The 15591-nt window shown below is 43.1% G+C and overlaps 1 protein-coding gene across 2 annotated transcripts; it reads right to left on the bottom strand.

Annotated features, from left to right (window-relative positions):
- Positions 1–1858: 1858 nt before the first annotated feature.
- idh3g (isocitrate dehydrogenase (NAD(+)) 3 gamma) lies at positions 1859–15587 on the bottom strand. 2 transcript variants are annotated; one of them, NM_001030426.1, is made up of 14 exons: positions 15425–15547; positions 11859–11900; positions 10447–10458; positions 9870–9967; positions 9498–9613; positions 9353–9413; positions 9106–9238; positions 8371–8504; positions 8184–8286; positions 4966–5112; positions 4427–4521; positions 3321–3381; positions 2399–2503; positions 1859–2309 (listed from the first exon to the last, which is right to left on the bottom strand). In NM_001030426.1, the coding sequence occupies exons 1-13, from the start codon at positions 15506–15508 to the stop codon at positions 2402–2404; spliced, it is 1188 nt and encodes a 395-aa protein (NP_001025597.1). In that variant the 5' UTR covers positions 15509–15547; the 3' UTR covers positions 1859–2309; positions 2399–2401. The 2 variants fall into 2 exon arrangements, with proteins under 2 accessions (NP_001025597.1, XP_031746350.1); XM_031890490.1 differs by lacking the exon at positions 10447–10458 and having other exon boundaries at positions 15425–15587.
- Positions 15588–15591: the final 4 nt, after the last annotated feature.

The following is a 15591-nucleotide window of genomic DNA, read 5'->3' as shown; positions in this document are numbered from 1 at the left end:
TAATGCAATACACCCATAGGTACTTAGAAAGCTTGTTTTTCTAATTTTTCTTGACTCGCTTTCAGCAGGTCTGGTACCTATAGACTGGAAGGAAGGCTGATATAATTCCAGTGTATGAAAAGTAATCACAATCTCATCCTGGCAATTATAGGCCTGTAAGTCTGACATCTGCAGTGGGCAAGTTATCCAAAGGATGAATGTTAAGGGATCACATTGATGATTACGTTCTGGAGAATGGCATTATGAGCAGTAATCAGCATAGTTAAAGTGTTTGAAAAAGAACCCCACAAAGGACTGCTTTCTAGCCTAGGGTCTGTTGGGCTTAATAATGCTGTTTGGTACACAGACAGAAAGCTTGGACAGGGACAGGGGGAAAAAAAATCCATCCTAAATCGGAGATTGGCTGTCAATGGTACATTCTTTACTTGAAGTATGGTTTGTTGTTTTTTTTTTTTATTGACAATTTTTTGCATTTACAAGGTTAACAGTCAAGCTTTTCATTATATCTAGATGTATCTCAAATATTGAATGTGCCTGTATGTATTGAGACATACAGTCACAGGAAGAGAGCGCATAAAGAGGGAAGGAAAAGAAGGGAAGACAACAGAGGAGAGGGGAAAGAAAAAAAAAATGTAAAATAAAAAATGATGAAAAGTAAATAATATACATTATTTGTTATTATTCCTGGGTATCTACCTCAGTAAAGTTCTTCCAGGAGAATCAGTGGTGTCATTTGAAGTATGGTTTTTAATGTGTTCATGTACTGGGCCCACTTGTATTTAAAGGAGAAAAAAAGGTAAAAACTAAGTAAGCTTTATCACAAAGGTCTATGTAAATACAGCCATAAGCACTCACAGAAACGCTGCACTGACTTCACTGTCAAAAGATGTCTTGTGTCTGTAATTCCTGTGCCAGAGACACGCAGCTCTCTGCTCCCCCCTCCCTCAAGAATGCTCAATCCCCCCTTAGGAATGCGGATCTGAGCCAATCAGGAGGAAACTGACTTTCGGTGCAGGATTGAGGCATTATAGGAACTTTCTTTACACAGCTCAGCGTTTTTTCTTCCGGTTTGGCTTCTGATCATCTGAACAGGTGAAATATGGGGAGACTTAAGGGCACCATTGAGACAACTGAAGGTATGCCTGCAGCTTGAGATTTACTCTTTACTAGCCTTTCCTTCTCTTGAATGATTTAGGGGAGGGTATTATAAGTAATGGATCAGTGTTTGCAGATGACACAAAAATCTGCAGCCCAGTTAATTTCATCCAGGATGTAGCCAGTTGTTGTCCATAACTGAGACTTCCCCTTTACCAGCTTAGTTGCCCTTCTCTGGACCCTCTCTAACTCAATAATGTCCCGTTTGAGCACTGGAGACCAAAATAGAGACCAGAACTGAACAGTATATTCTAAATGGGGCCTTACCAGCGATTTGTAATGGAGAATAATGGCACAACAGGGGTGATAAACCCCCTCAGTTGGGCATAGGAGGGTGGCATGGGGAAGAGTAAGGACCAATGGCAAGGAGGTTGGCATTCCCTATCATTAAGTAGAAGTTCTAAAGGGCTGCATGTAAGGCATTCTCTGCTGTGTGGACTGCGCCAAGTCAAGCACTCCTCTGAGTGGCAGCTGCTGCTCAGTGTAAGATCCAGAGGGATTAGCTGGTGTTGGTTATTAGTTGTGTTATTAAATACATGCCTACTACTCCCATGACCCTCTACTCCAGTTAGTTTATTTTGCACACAAACCCTCAGGTCCTTCTCTTCAAGGATTTGTCTTGGTGGGAGGGTTAGTGAAGTTGGAAGATAGATACAAGAGGTGAAGAATAAAATCAAACACAAAAAAAAGAAAAGAAAATGTGTGACTGTGTAACAAGATATTTATTCATGAATAGTTTGGAAAATAAGCTTATTCTTATAACAACATCATCAGTGCATCTGGGCTCAACATCCTTTCTTACATTATAGTATATACTCTCTTATACCATCCATTTTCTAATGTGTCTTTGGTCTTCACCAGCACTGCATGTTCTCCAGGTACAGATCCAGCAGTGGGCACATAATACACAACGGGTACACACAGAGTGTTGGTGAGGCATAAGCACACAATAAGAACTGCCACAGGCTGAGATGGAAAGTGCATTAAATGACAAAAACTAAATCAGTGTGTCACTACACACAAGCTGAAAGATAACAGTGCGACACCAGGAGAACAGATCTCCCTCCATTCCAACCCCAGAGTATGCATGCTCAGTTTCTTCTGCATGGGTGGCTTCCATTGTATTGTTCTGCCCAGCCCATGGCACCCATATCCTGAAGGGGAAAAAGGGAAATGGCAAGGTAAAAGCCTGTCTGGTACTGAGACTTCTTAGCAGAACTGCGCCCCCTGGTGGCCAACTCACCTCTCAGACAGTGACAGCCCTGCCATTCTTTACAATAATCTGCCTGCAGATGGACTGCACCACTTCTGAGGTGGTACCCTGGCCTCCAATGTCTGCTGTGTGCATCTGCAAGGAATATCAAAATCTGGGATGTCAAAACAATCAACTTGTGCCTCAGTAGCACCTGTTGTACTACAGCACCCTGCATCATTTGATGCACATTAAGGGGAAAGGCATCCCCCCCATTATCCCCAGACTATCGTCACATCCATGACACAAACACTGGAGCCCATGCATACATTAGACACAACCCACACAGTCGCTACAAACACTTTTTAAGCCTACTCCCCTACACAAATGTTGACTTTTAATTTCTCCTGACTATAAATGAGGCAGACACTGCAGCTGCTGGGGAGCCTGGGAAGTATAACTGTTTCATAAAAAATATTTTATTCCCAAGACTTATGGGGGCCCTAAAATGATTTTTCCTGTGGGGCCCAGTTTTAAAATGGCATCATTAAACAATGTGGCAGCTCCCACTCATGCAGATATACAGAAAGAGGATGCCATTTCAACAGTATACACTATGGTGTGTTGCAAAACTGCCTACCACTGAGGTACCACATTTTGTAAGAGTGAAATTAATGCTGGGAGTTGTGCTCCTTGACAGCAAACAGTTGCACATTTAACATGCCCACTACTACTGATTCCACGCAGGGCACGGTTATCCAGAGAATTTGCAACCAAGTAAATATTTAATTGAATTCTCTGTTCAAGAAAATAATGCTTTCTGCTACACCAACATGATCCTGGAATGAACTGAGCCAGGACAGGGTGGGCGGGAAGCAGAAAAGACACCCCCCCCCCCCCCCCCCCCCCCCCATGTCTATAATGACTGCTCTGTTTCTATCAGCACACACTCAGATAAGGAGGTGCCACTTACCCGGTGTTCATTCATACTGCCCAGAATAGCTTTGCGAATGGAGGCAGCATAGCTATGCAACCTGGTAGGGCAAAGGAACAAAAGGTTAGCAATGTAAGTGTTAAGTGACAGCCGTGACACTAAGGGGCTGATTTACTAACCCATGAATCCGACCCGAATTGGAAAAGTTCCGACTTGAAAACGAATATTTTGCGACTTTTTCGTATGTTTTGCGATTTTTTCGGATTCTGTACGAATTTTTCGGATCCAATACGATTTTTGCGTAAAAACGCGAGTTTTTCGTATCCATTACGAAAGTTGCGTAAAAAGTTGCGCATTTTGCGTAGCGTTAAAACTTACGCGAAAAATGCGCAACTTTTCGCGTAAGTTTTAACGCTACGCAAAATGCGCAACTTTTTACGCAACTTTCGTAATGGATAGGAAAACTCGCGTTTTTACGCAAAAATCGTATTGGATCCGAAAAATTCGTAAAGAATCCGAAAAAAATCGCAAAACATACGAAAAAATCGCAAAGTACCGATCATTACGAAAAAAACGCAATCGGACTCCATTCGACCCGTTCGTGGGTAAGTAAATCAGCCCCTAAGAGTTAAAAGGAAAAGTTCATCTTACAGCCAGATTTTGCAACACAGGAAGCTACAGACATGAAGTACTTATACTGGCATCACTAAGAATAAACAGTGCCAAATCTGCCATTTTTTTGCAGGGAGCCTTTTGCAGGGAGCCTTGGAACCATGACATGCTTAGGTGTCCTTTACAAGAAAAGAATGGTACATGAAGGGAAAGTATATCTTATTTGGTGTTCAAGAATTTTGCCCTTAAAATGATAAAATGGCTCATTTAACAAGTGCAAACCGCCACGTGTCATGCACTTTTGCACCATAGCAGCAGAATGTAGCAGCTCCTCCTTAAATGCAATGCTGCCTGCATGCCTCAGGACTGTGTACATGGGCAAGGAGTCTGTATCCCTAAATAATACAGAACGGGAGGGGGAAGGGATCGCCAGCTTTGTTGAACTGCAAATGCCAACGGCACCAAGAGATGCAGAAACAACATATTAATAGCTTGAGGGTGACCAATAGGAAGGGTGAGAGGTAAGAACTTACTTGAGATGGTCCAGCATCATACAGCTGGCAAGGAGCATGGCAGTGGGATTAGCTATGTTCTTGTTGGCAATGCTTTTGCCTGTGTTCCTTGTTGCCTTTGAAGAGGGAAGACATTAATAATGTTAGGGAGGAAATAGGCACTTAGCAACTTACAAAAGTGATCACAAGAGTCCCTTGCAGTGCTCAGTCAACATTCCCCAGTGTGTATGGTTTACAAATCCATTCATTCCATGGCTAAAAGATCTACGACTAAAGCTTTTTCCGTAACTCATGTATAACCTTCTCTCTTTAGCACATTCATCATTTTACTAGTTTTTAAAATAGCCATTTTTACACTGCTAATACAGTAAAATGGAATCAATGGCGCCACCTGCTGGTCAGTTCACACATGGCCAGTGCAGGTTTGGAAACTGCCAAAAGTAGAAAGGCACTAACACTACACCACACAAACAGTTCCCACATGCAAAAAAAAATTAAAAATACTTTTCAAAAGCTGGATTTTTCCCGCAAAACACAGAACAAACACTGGCACCACTTACAGTTTCAAAGACCGCATAGACGTTGCCATAATTTGCCCCTGGAACGAGTCCTGGACCCCCAACCAAACCAGCGCAAACGTTGTTTACAATATTACCATACAGATTAGGCATCACCATGACGTCAAACTGCTGTGGGTTGGACACGAGCTGCATGAGAATGAGAGGTCTATTAGAAACAGCAGGAAATTTTGCAGAATGGAACCGATTGTACTATAACAAATACACTGTATTACTGTGTCCATCCCAAGGTCTAAGATTCATCATCCTTGTAACATGTAAAGGCCAAATACCCCACTTGGAAAAGATGGTTCTTTCTCTTTTCAATAAACAGATACTTTAAGTACGAGGACATTAAGATATGTGACAGCTGCTCTAGTGCACTAGGGCTTGATCAAAGAGTAGTACCATTCATTCCCCTGTTTATATAGGGTTATATAGAGTGACTGAATAGAGTTGGACACAGTTTATAAGCAAATAGTACAATATGGGAGAGGAAAGAAAGATGGCAATACAGGGATTGTATTTATAGTAAGTAATTATAGGGCCATCACCAAAACCCTAACTGGGTTTTAGGACAAGAGACAGTAAATATGGTGGAAATAAATGTTTGTGTCCACTGCCTGACCTATCAGGTGCCCTGTGTCATACTGGGTAGTGTGTTCAAAGGAGATGAAAAGGTTAACTCACAGACAGAACCTTTGCCTGCCAGCACATAGGAACTATATGCCTGACAGCAAAGGGTTATTGAGCTGCTCAGAATTACAGTTTACTCCATTATGCACAGAAAATAAAATGCCAACCAGACATGGGCCTATGGTACCTTGCAAAGCCCCTCAGTGTAAATGTGTTTTGTTTTTATAGCTGCAATCTTGCTGTATTTTCTACAGGTGTTCAATTTGCAATCCATGGAGCATAACCCAATTTCTGCAGAAAGGTGATCCACCACTTTAATACAACCCACTTCTTTCTGACCAAAGAAATCTCCCCACAGTTACCTGCCCATTCAGTCTAACCAGGAAGCCTGGTACTATCCTGGCCCTAAATAGCGAACCACTGTGGCTTCATGAAATCATTTATAAATTAACTTTAACTACATAATTCTCAGACTCGCTTTCATCAGGTATGGTACCTAGGGATTGGAAGAAGGCGAATGTCATTCCTATATTTAAAAAGGGAGCAAGATCTCAGCCGGGCAATTATAGGCCTGTAAGTTTGACATCTGTGGTGGGCAAGTTATTTGAAGGCTTGTTAAGGGATCACATACAAAATGATGTACTGGAGAATGCCATTATGAGCAGTAATCAGCATGGCTTTATGAAGGACAGGTCATGTCAGACCAATTTAACTGCTTTTTATGATAAGGTTAGTAAGAAGCTGGACAGTGGGGATGCAGTAGATATAATCTATTTGGATTTTGCCAAAGCATTTGATACCGTTCCCCACAAACGACTGCTTTATAAACTAAGGTCTATTGGTCTTAGTGAAGTCGTTTGCACATGGATAGAAAACTGGCTACAGGATCGGGTACAGAGGGTGGTTGTTAATGGCACATTCTCTACTTGGAGTAAGGTTCTCAGTGGGGTCCCACAGGGTTCTGTACTGGGTCCACTTTTGTTTAATTTGTTCATAAATGATTTAGGGGAGGGTATTATAAGTAATGTATCAGTGTTTGCAGATGATACAAAACTCTGCAGACCAGTCAATTCTATCCAGGATGTGGCATCCCTGCAGCAGGATCTTGGCCAACTGGCAATCTGGGCGGCTAAGTGGCAGATGAGATTTAATGTGGATAAATGTAAGGTCATGCACCTGGGATGTAAAAATATGCAAGCCCCGTATACCCTTAATGGGACTGAACTAGGCAAATCCATAATGGAGAAGGACCTTGGAGTCCTTGTAGATAATAAACTTGGCTGTAGCAAGCAATGCCAGGCAGCAGCTGCAAGGGCAAACAAGGTTTTGAGCTGTATTAAAAGGGGAATAGATTCACAGGAGGAGGGGGTTATTCTCCCCCTTTACAGAGCGCTGGTAAGGCCCCATCTAGAATATGCTGTTCAGTTTTGGTCTCCAGTGCTCAAACGGGACATTATTGAGTTAGAGAGGGTCCAGAGAAGGGCAACTAAGCTGGTAAAGGGTATGGAAAGTCTCAGTTATGAAGAAAGACTGGCCAAGTTGGGTCTGTTTATGCTGGAGAAGAGGCGCTTAAGGGGTTACATGATAACTATGTATAAATATATAAGGGGATCATATAATAACCTTTCTAATGTTTTATTTACCAGTAGGTCCTTCCAACGGACACGAGGGCACCCACTCCGTTTAGAAGAAGGGAGGTTCCGTTTAAATATTCGGAAAGGATTTTTTACTGTGAGAGCTGTGAAGTTGTGGAATTCCCTCCCCGAATCGTGCTGGCTGATACATTATATAGCTTTAAGAAGGGGCTGGATGGATTCTTAGCAAGTGAGGGAATACAGGGGTATGGGAGATAGCTCTCAGTACAAGTGAGGGAATACAGGGTTATGGGAGATAGCTCTCAGTACAAGTGAGGGAATACAGGGGTATGGGAGATAGCTCTTAGTACAAGTGAGGGAATACAGAGGTATGGGGGATAGCTCTCAGTACAAGTGAGGGAATACAGGGTTATGGGAGATAGCTCTCAGTACAAGTGAGGGAATACAGGGGTAGGGGAGATAGCTCTCAGTACAAGTGAGGGAATACAGGGGTAGGGGAGATAGCTCTCAGTACAAGTGAGGGAATACAGGGTTATGGGAGATAGCTCTCAGTACAAGTGAGGGAATACAGGGTTATGGGAGATAGCTCTCAGTACAAGTGAGGGAATACAGGGTTATGGGAGATAGCTCTCAGTACAAGTGAGGGAATACAGGGGTATGGGGGATAGCTCTTAGTACAAGTTGATCCAGGGACTGGTCCGATTGCCATCTTGGAGTCAGGAAGGAATTTTTTCCCCTCTGTGGCAAATTAGAGAGGCTTGAGATGGGGTTTTTTGCCTTCCTCTGGATCAACTAGTAGTTAGGCAGGTTATATATAGGCATTATGGTTGAACATAATGGACGTATGTCTTTTTTCAACCTAACTTACTATGTTACCATGTAATTGACTGATAATGAAAAAATTGCCAATACAGATAGTTGTTCTGGTGCTCAAACCTATCCAATTTCTGTTACATAAAGCAATAGGGAGATGAGAAATGATTCGGGTACCTGCATTGTGGTGTTGTCAACGATCATGCTCTCAAAGGTGATATCTGGGTACCCTGAGGCTACTTCCTTGCAGCATGCAAGGAACAGTCCATCCCCGAGTTTCCTGCAGGAGAAATCAGTAAATGAGTGCCGGTGTGGAGCGTTCCCCTGCTGTTCTACCTACAGAGTGTGAGCCTCCACCACGTACATAATATTTGCCTTGTGAACTGCTGTGATCTTCTTCCGTCCTTCCTCGCGAGCCAACTTAAATGCATATTCTGCGATGCGAAGTGAATTTGCCCGTGTAATGATCTTGAGGCTCTCGACTACCCCGGACACACTCTGTGCAGAACACAAACCATTTATTCCAAGGCCAAACTTGATGGACTACGTTATAGAATTCCTACACAGGGTTGCACAGGGGTGCACAATGGTAGGACAGAAGCCAAAGGAGGTCTAGAATCATTGAAAGGGGGTTGTTTACCTTTAAATTAACTTTTAGTTTGACATAGACATTGATATTTGGAGACAATTTGCATTTGGTTTTCAAGGCTGAATCAGCAGGTGGAGGTAGAATTTCTATTGTTTCTACCTCCATATCTGATGATTCAGCCCTGAACGTCAGTGGAGGGTGGGAAAGATCAGAATTGCTACGTGTATGGCCACCTTAAGTTACACCAATGTTCTTCCTAAATTAGTAACACTGTTACAGAGGGTCCTGACCAGAGGTTGGACCTTCACGGGGGCCTGAAGTAAAAAATTCTGAAAACCGCTGGTTTAATGTGAAAGTAAACATTTTTATCACTCTATGGGTATTCAGGTGCTAATTCCTAAAGGGATGGGGCCTTAATGGACCTATTTTACAGGCATGTGAAAATCTGCCCTAGGCCTGTAATCCAAAGAAGAAGTTGGCTTTAATTGGTCAGGGCAGTAATGGACTGACCTCATGTTCCAGGCTGCTGTATTCCCCTTCTGTGTTTTCTCTCACTATCATAATATCGATGTCCTTATGGCGGGTCTGGACCCCGGGGACACTGCGGCAGTGTATGACATTGGCATAAAGGTCCAGACTTGTGCTGAGAACAGGAGATAATACAAGAAACACTATGAAAAAACAAACACATGATAAAAGGGTATCTTCAGATCCACTTGGGTCCAGTTCACCCAATACATCAAAGCCAAAGACGTACCGGAGCAGATTATTTCGTGAGCGATGAGAAGGCGGCATGTTATGGTTTGTCTCAATGTTACCTAGGAGTCAGAACACACAATCATACTGATATATATCTTAGTGAAAAGAGATGGCGGTTTGTAGTCGCAAGAGGCACAAAGTACCTTTTAGCGCGACCCTGTTGCGACGGATGGCTGTTATGGCATTCTGAATGTCATCTTCATCATTAGATGTCGAATTCACATTGACCACCTCAAAATCAATTGGCACACAGGAATGCCTACAAGGGGAAAAAATCCTTCGTAAATTACAGGGGAAGTATTCCTGTTTGGCAGTAAAAAATATCTCACTTACTTAGGGTATTGTGCTGGGATTTAAAATAGACTCAACTCTACTCTCTACATTAAAACATGAATTAGCTCTGTTTAAAGTAAGTAGAACCCCAAAATGTTGTTTAAGACTTCCTGGTCAACAGTCTAGAAGACCTTTCCAATAACTGCTAAAAATTAGAATACTGAAGTAAAGGCATTAAATACCTAAATACTTCTTTCACGTGTAGCATAAGCTCAGGCCCAATGCCGTCCCCTGGGATCATGGTTACTGTATGCCTTCCTCCATACTTGGCTGGTGGGGGCTGTAAGTAGACATAGGATAGGTTAGATTTAAGGGAAGGGAGGGGGAAGAAAATATGTTCTGGTTGGTCTAAACAGGCAAGGATTGTGGGATACTCCTACTTTACCACAGACAAATTAGTTGATTGGTGAGAGGGAGTGCACAAAGGTTAAAAAGAATGATTAGATATTCATTATATTTAGTATCTGGGGAAAGGATTAGTTTATATCGCATTAAAGGGTAACAGGTAAGGCTGGTGCATTGATAATCCAAACACTGGCACTGGTTTAGGATTGTGGAATCAAGCAATGCATATTAACCATGCTCCCCAAAAAAAAGGACAGGAGACATTAGAACAGCCAGAACATATCCAGTACCCAGGGGTAAAGGTGGTCATTAAACCCGGATTGCCAAATGCACGCGTGGGTTTAATCCGCCCAGCCCTGTAATGCCAACCATAACTGGGCAAAAACACAGTGAAATACATATAGCAATACTTACTATGAAAGTTTGCTGTTAAAGACAGAAAAAAGACAAAATGAGACTTCAAATTTACATATGCGAGACTGTGATAAGACACCAAGGGATGGAGTACCCACTGCAGGTCACTGGCACTGCAATAGACCAAGATAGCCTAGAATGGTACATTCTATTCTACATCACCGATGCCAAGGATTTGAAGGCTAGTGTATTTAGTACACCTTTCTGCAATGAATCTGGGTTATATTAATGATAGAATAGGACGATTCCCATTTATCTAGGAAACTAACAGCACAGATGAATGAAAACCCCCTACCCTCTCATTTGTGGAAAAGGAAATTGTAGGGAAATTTAGTTTGACCTAATTCCAAGTGTCTAAACCATAAGAGTTAATGCCCACTACACCCTGCCCAAATAAACTTTAAAGATGGAAGATGACATAGAAGCTCCCTAATGAGGGAAGGTTTCCATAGTCGGTGTGCAGGATATCTGGGGCAATGCAAACATCGCAATGATACTTTGCCTGAAGACGATAGGCTCTTATTTATGGAACAAGGGTCTCACTCCGAGATGGTGACTGTTAGGAAAGAAAAGACTTTCTGAGAAGAAATGGTGAGAGCAGAACAGTGTTACAATAGTTACTGAAAGAGTAGTGATTGAAAGCTGGCATGGTTTAGGGGCACTGCCCAAAAAACTGCAGCAGAAATGGAGCCAACAAGAGGCAAAATCAACAGACCCATGGGAACTTTTGCCAAAAGCAAGTATCGCCCAAGGCTTTGCATTAGTGATAAGCAGGTCAGAATTTTTTCTACTTAAACCCGACCCTGACTGTTACTTTCCAATTTGAACTTAACCCAGCCCAAAGTCCTCTCCTACTGTATGACCTGCACCCGAAAAGACTCCCCTCTGATTATTTCTATATGGGTGTGATCAGCGACAACAGGGAACTGGTCAGCACTATTACATCACCAAACAGGGGATCTGCTTGAAGTCTGACCTGCTACCTGCCAAAGCCACAACTAGGGCTCAATTTCTTGGCCCACACCTGCCCAACCAGCAGGTTTTTGGTCAACCTGCTCATCACTTTTTTGGAACCATTCACTTTTCCATCACCACACTCTCTGGAGTCTTCTGGTTGGTTGGGGAAAGTGCAATACTTTACTACAAACATTAACATGATAGAAGTCCTGGGGCAAATCACATTTAATGCAAGCTACAAATGGAGAAATGTTAACCATGCAGAGTCTTCTCAACAGGTAATGTGTCCCCTGCAAAAGAACTTATGTACAGAATACCCTTCTATGCCAGCAATGGAGATGATGGCTGTCACAGCCGATATTACAGTTACAAACACAACATTTACAATGGATTTTGGTACAAAAAAAGTACAGCACCATAAACTGTTGTTTTATGCATTTAATAACCCCACTTACTATTGAGTAGTCTCTATTCTGCATCCACACAGCAGACAGGGCCTGAAAAATAATGAGGACAGAACATTTATTGAGCCCTTCTGAGCACTTTTGCAATTTACATAGAAAAGAAAGGTGCTGGGTATTTACTCTGCTTAATACTGAACTGAGAAACATCAAGCAACTTTTTTAATCACCTTTATTTTCTCAGCATTGTGTTTTGTTTTTTAAACAGTTCTCCAAAATGACCAATTCATTATATCTGCAGTTTATAATATTTTAAAATTGTGAAAACAAAATTCCACTAATAGTAGTTTGTCCTCAGGAAACCCATACTTATTTGGAAAGTACACATTTAGACAAATCTAAAATGGGTAAATATGTCTTTCGACAGTCTACATATTACGTGTTGTACAACCCAATAACTGTGCAAATATCCCTGAAAAGAAAATATTTTTGTAAAATACACTTTCTGATTAATCCAAAACTGGCTAAGATGTCTTTCTACTCCAAACTGCCACAAAGCCATTCTAAAAAATGATGTAACAAACAATAATGCAGAGAACAAACAACAATGCAGGGCTAAAAATGCAACAATTTTACAAAAATCTGAGAAAATTGTTCAAACTGGTGAAATAAAATAACACTGGTCAGAATACCTGATCCAATAGTCACACCAAATAATTATTAGCGTGAAAACCGTAATGGCAATATGAAGACATTTTAAAAAAGAGCTTGTGTATGTTTGAGTGTACAATGCGATTTTGTGACGTTTACATCTGCTGTCATTCTGGTGTCGGCCCTGTGATAATCATGTTGCAGGATTGACATGACTCTTGACTCATTGCCAAGGGGGCTGATGGAATTTGGAATACTGTTTTCCTATATCACCACCCTTTATTAAGAGAGGTTTGGAAAAACGCAAGTACAGACGTGTCACATGACTACTTGTTTATATATAAATTAGGAACGCCAGCCTGATCCAGTTATGGGTGCCTGGGCAAAACATGACATTTGTGAATAGGTCAGGGTGCTGTTCCAATGCTTTGTGGGCCACTAATACACTACATCCTGTATTTATTGAGGAGCACTTATTGTGAAGGATTTCATGATATGCTAGGGGCCCACACTGTGTTTGTTAATAAATGCTGGTGTACACAGCGTTTCATTACACTTGGGGGCACATTCATCAAATTACGACAGGCCCGAATACAAAAAAAATTGTATTTTTTCTAAAGTTTACAACTTTCTGCGTTATTTTCGTTAATTTGCACAACTTTTTCGTACTTTGCGACTATTCGTGTGACAAAATCGTATTTGTTGCAACGAGTATGAAAGTTTCTGATTCATTCAAGCTTCGGTATCATGACTTTCCTTGGGCCAGGTTGGAGCTGCAGAGTGCCATTGAGCCCTATGGGAGACTTTCCTTGGGCCGGGTTGGAGCTGCAGAGTGCCATTGAGCCCTATGGGAGACTTTCCTTGGGCCGGGTTGGAGCTGCAGAGTGCCATTGAGCCCTATGGGAGACTTTCCTTGGGCCAGGTTGGAGCTGCAGAGTGCCATTGAGCCCTATGGGAGACTTTCCTTGGGCCGGGTTGGAGCTGCAGAGTGCTACTGAGCCCTACGGGAGACTTTCCTTGGGCCAGGTTGGAGCTGCAGAGTGCCATTGAGCCCTATGGGAGACTTTCCTTGGGCCAGGTTGGAGCTGCAGAGTGCCATTGAGCCCTATGGGAGACTTTCCTTGGGCCGGGTTGGAGCTGCAGAGTGCCATTGAGCCCTATGGGAGACTTTCCTTGGGCCGGGTTGGAGCTGCAGAGTGCCACTGAGCCCTATGGGAGACTTTCCTTGGGCCGGGTTGGAGCTGCAGAGTGCCACTGAGCCCTATGGGAGACTTTCCTTGGGCCAGGTTGGAGCTGCAGAGTGCCATTGAGCCCTATGGGAGACTTTCCTTGGGCCGGGTTGGAGCTGCAGAGTGCCATTGAGCCCTATGGGAGACTTTCCTTGGGCCGGGTTGGAGCTGCAGAGTGCCATTGAGCCCTATGGGAGACATTCCTTGGACCAGGTTGGAGCTGCAGAGTGCCATTGAGCCCTATGGGAGACTTTCCTTGGGCCGGGTTGGAGCTGCAGAGTGCCATTGAGCCCTATGGGAGACTTTCCTTGGGCCGGGTTGGAGCTGCAGAGTGCCATTGAGCCCTATGGGAGACTTTCCTTGGGCTGGGTTGGAACTGCAGAGTGCCATTGAGCCCTATGGGAGACTTTCCTTGGGCCGGGTTGGAGCTGCAGAGTGCCATTGAGCCCTATGGGAGACTTTCCTTGGGCCAGGTTGGAGCTGCAGAGTGCCATTGAGCCCTATGGGAGGCTTCCAAAATCACGCACTGAAGGTCCAAAGTCAGAAAGGTTTTCCAGCGTTTATGATCGTTCGGATACGGGTATTGGATCGCCATTCGCAAACGATTGTTTCAATACGAAGATTTCGGATCGGAAGTATGAAATCTTCGTATTCAAACTAACTGAATTTTCGTGACTTTTGTAATCATCAGAAATAATCGGATTTCGTGATTCGGATTCGTACTTTGATGAATGTGCCCCTTGATGCTGCCATTACATCTAGAGGTGTGGCTACAGCATATGGGCGTGTCCTAAATGCCAGCACCATACAATATCTAGTAGAATTAAGTCTAAAACAACTGGACTTTTCTGAGTTTTTCTTGAAAACGTTTCACCACTCATCCGAGTGGCTTCTTCAGTTCAAATGACTGGTAGGTCAATTCAGTTCAAATGACAGTCATTTGAACTGAAGAAGCCACTCGGATGAGTGGTGAAACGTTTTCAAGAAAAACTCAGAAAAGTCCAGTTGTTTTAGACTTAATTCTACTAGATACTGTATATCATGACCTGGATGAATGAGAATCTTCATAGACAGCACCATACAAGATTCAGCAGCTCATCAGGTTAACAATTCTGTTTCTCAAATGTTGGTACAGTGTCAGACTGAGGTGTTTGGGTTCACCAGGGGAGTCACCCCATTGTCAACCTTACCAGCTCTGCCTGCAGCCCCTGCAAATCCCCCACCCAGGGCAATGGGGCCCACAGGGGTTACTTACAGTCTGACCTTGGGCAGCACAAAACGTATAACAATGAGTTAAATACACCCAGGCAGGGCATTACTACAGAAGAAGAAAACCTGCAACTCCTGGGGGGCTCCCAGTGGGCCACAAAAATACTGACCTATAAGCAAGTTCAATATAAGTTAATGAACAATATATGTTAATAAACAAAGTTTATTAGGCCCTAAAATACTGTAATATTTTAGTCATTCTTAACAGCAAGAGTCCATTACTGCTGTAACCCCACCAATGATAACTGCCCCTTGGGCACCTTCTCCCTGCCATGGGCAGCTCAATTTATCTTACAAATCGGGAGAGCCCCCAAAGTCAACTAATGACAATCCCAAGTGCGTCCCTTGCTCCGCCCCCCCAGACTGACCGGTTCAATCACAAACCACGCTGTCAAGTGCCAAGCGTTTCAGCCAATCAGATGTATCGCGTTAATAGCACAAACTCGAAAACATTTTTTGTTATAAGGCTACCTGCTGCGTTTGTCTGAATCCTGACCGGAGCGGTACGGGTGAGAGAAGCAAGCGATAAGCTGCAGATATAGAACGAGATGCCATTCTTCAGCCGGGAAATGCGCAGCCTGACAGCATGAGTTGTGCGCATGTGCAGAAGAGAGGCAATGACACGCACACAAGAACAC

The sequence above is a fragment of the Xenopus tropicalis genome, chromosome 8, assembly GCF_000004195.4.
Source record: "Xenopus tropicalis strain Nigerian chromosome 8, UCB_Xtro_10.0, whole genome shotgun sequence".
In the NCBI taxonomy this organism is placed as follows: domain Eukaryota; kingdom Metazoa; phylum Chordata; class Amphibia; order Anura; family Pipidae; genus Xenopus; species Xenopus tropicalis.
Note: the sequence above shows the minus strand (reverse complement) of the source record. Positions and strands in the feature narration are given on the sequence as shown.

What these genes read in the sequence shown, in the direction of transcription:
- idh3g (NM_001030426.1), bottom strand. Translation starts at nt 15,508, where the DNA reads ATGGCATCTCGTTCTATATCTGCAGCTTATCGCTTGCTTCTCTCACCC. An exon ending in ACAGCAGCCTGGAACATGAG is followed by an intron (nt 8,505 to 9,105) that starts GTCAGTCCATTA and finishes TGTTCTGCACAG; the next exon opens with AGTGTGTCCGGGGTAGTCGA. An exon ending in TCTATGCGGTCTTTGAAACT is followed by an intron (nt 4,522 to 4,965) that starts GTAAGTGGTGCC and finishes CCCTCTTCAAAG; the next exon opens with GCAACAAGGAACACAGGCAA.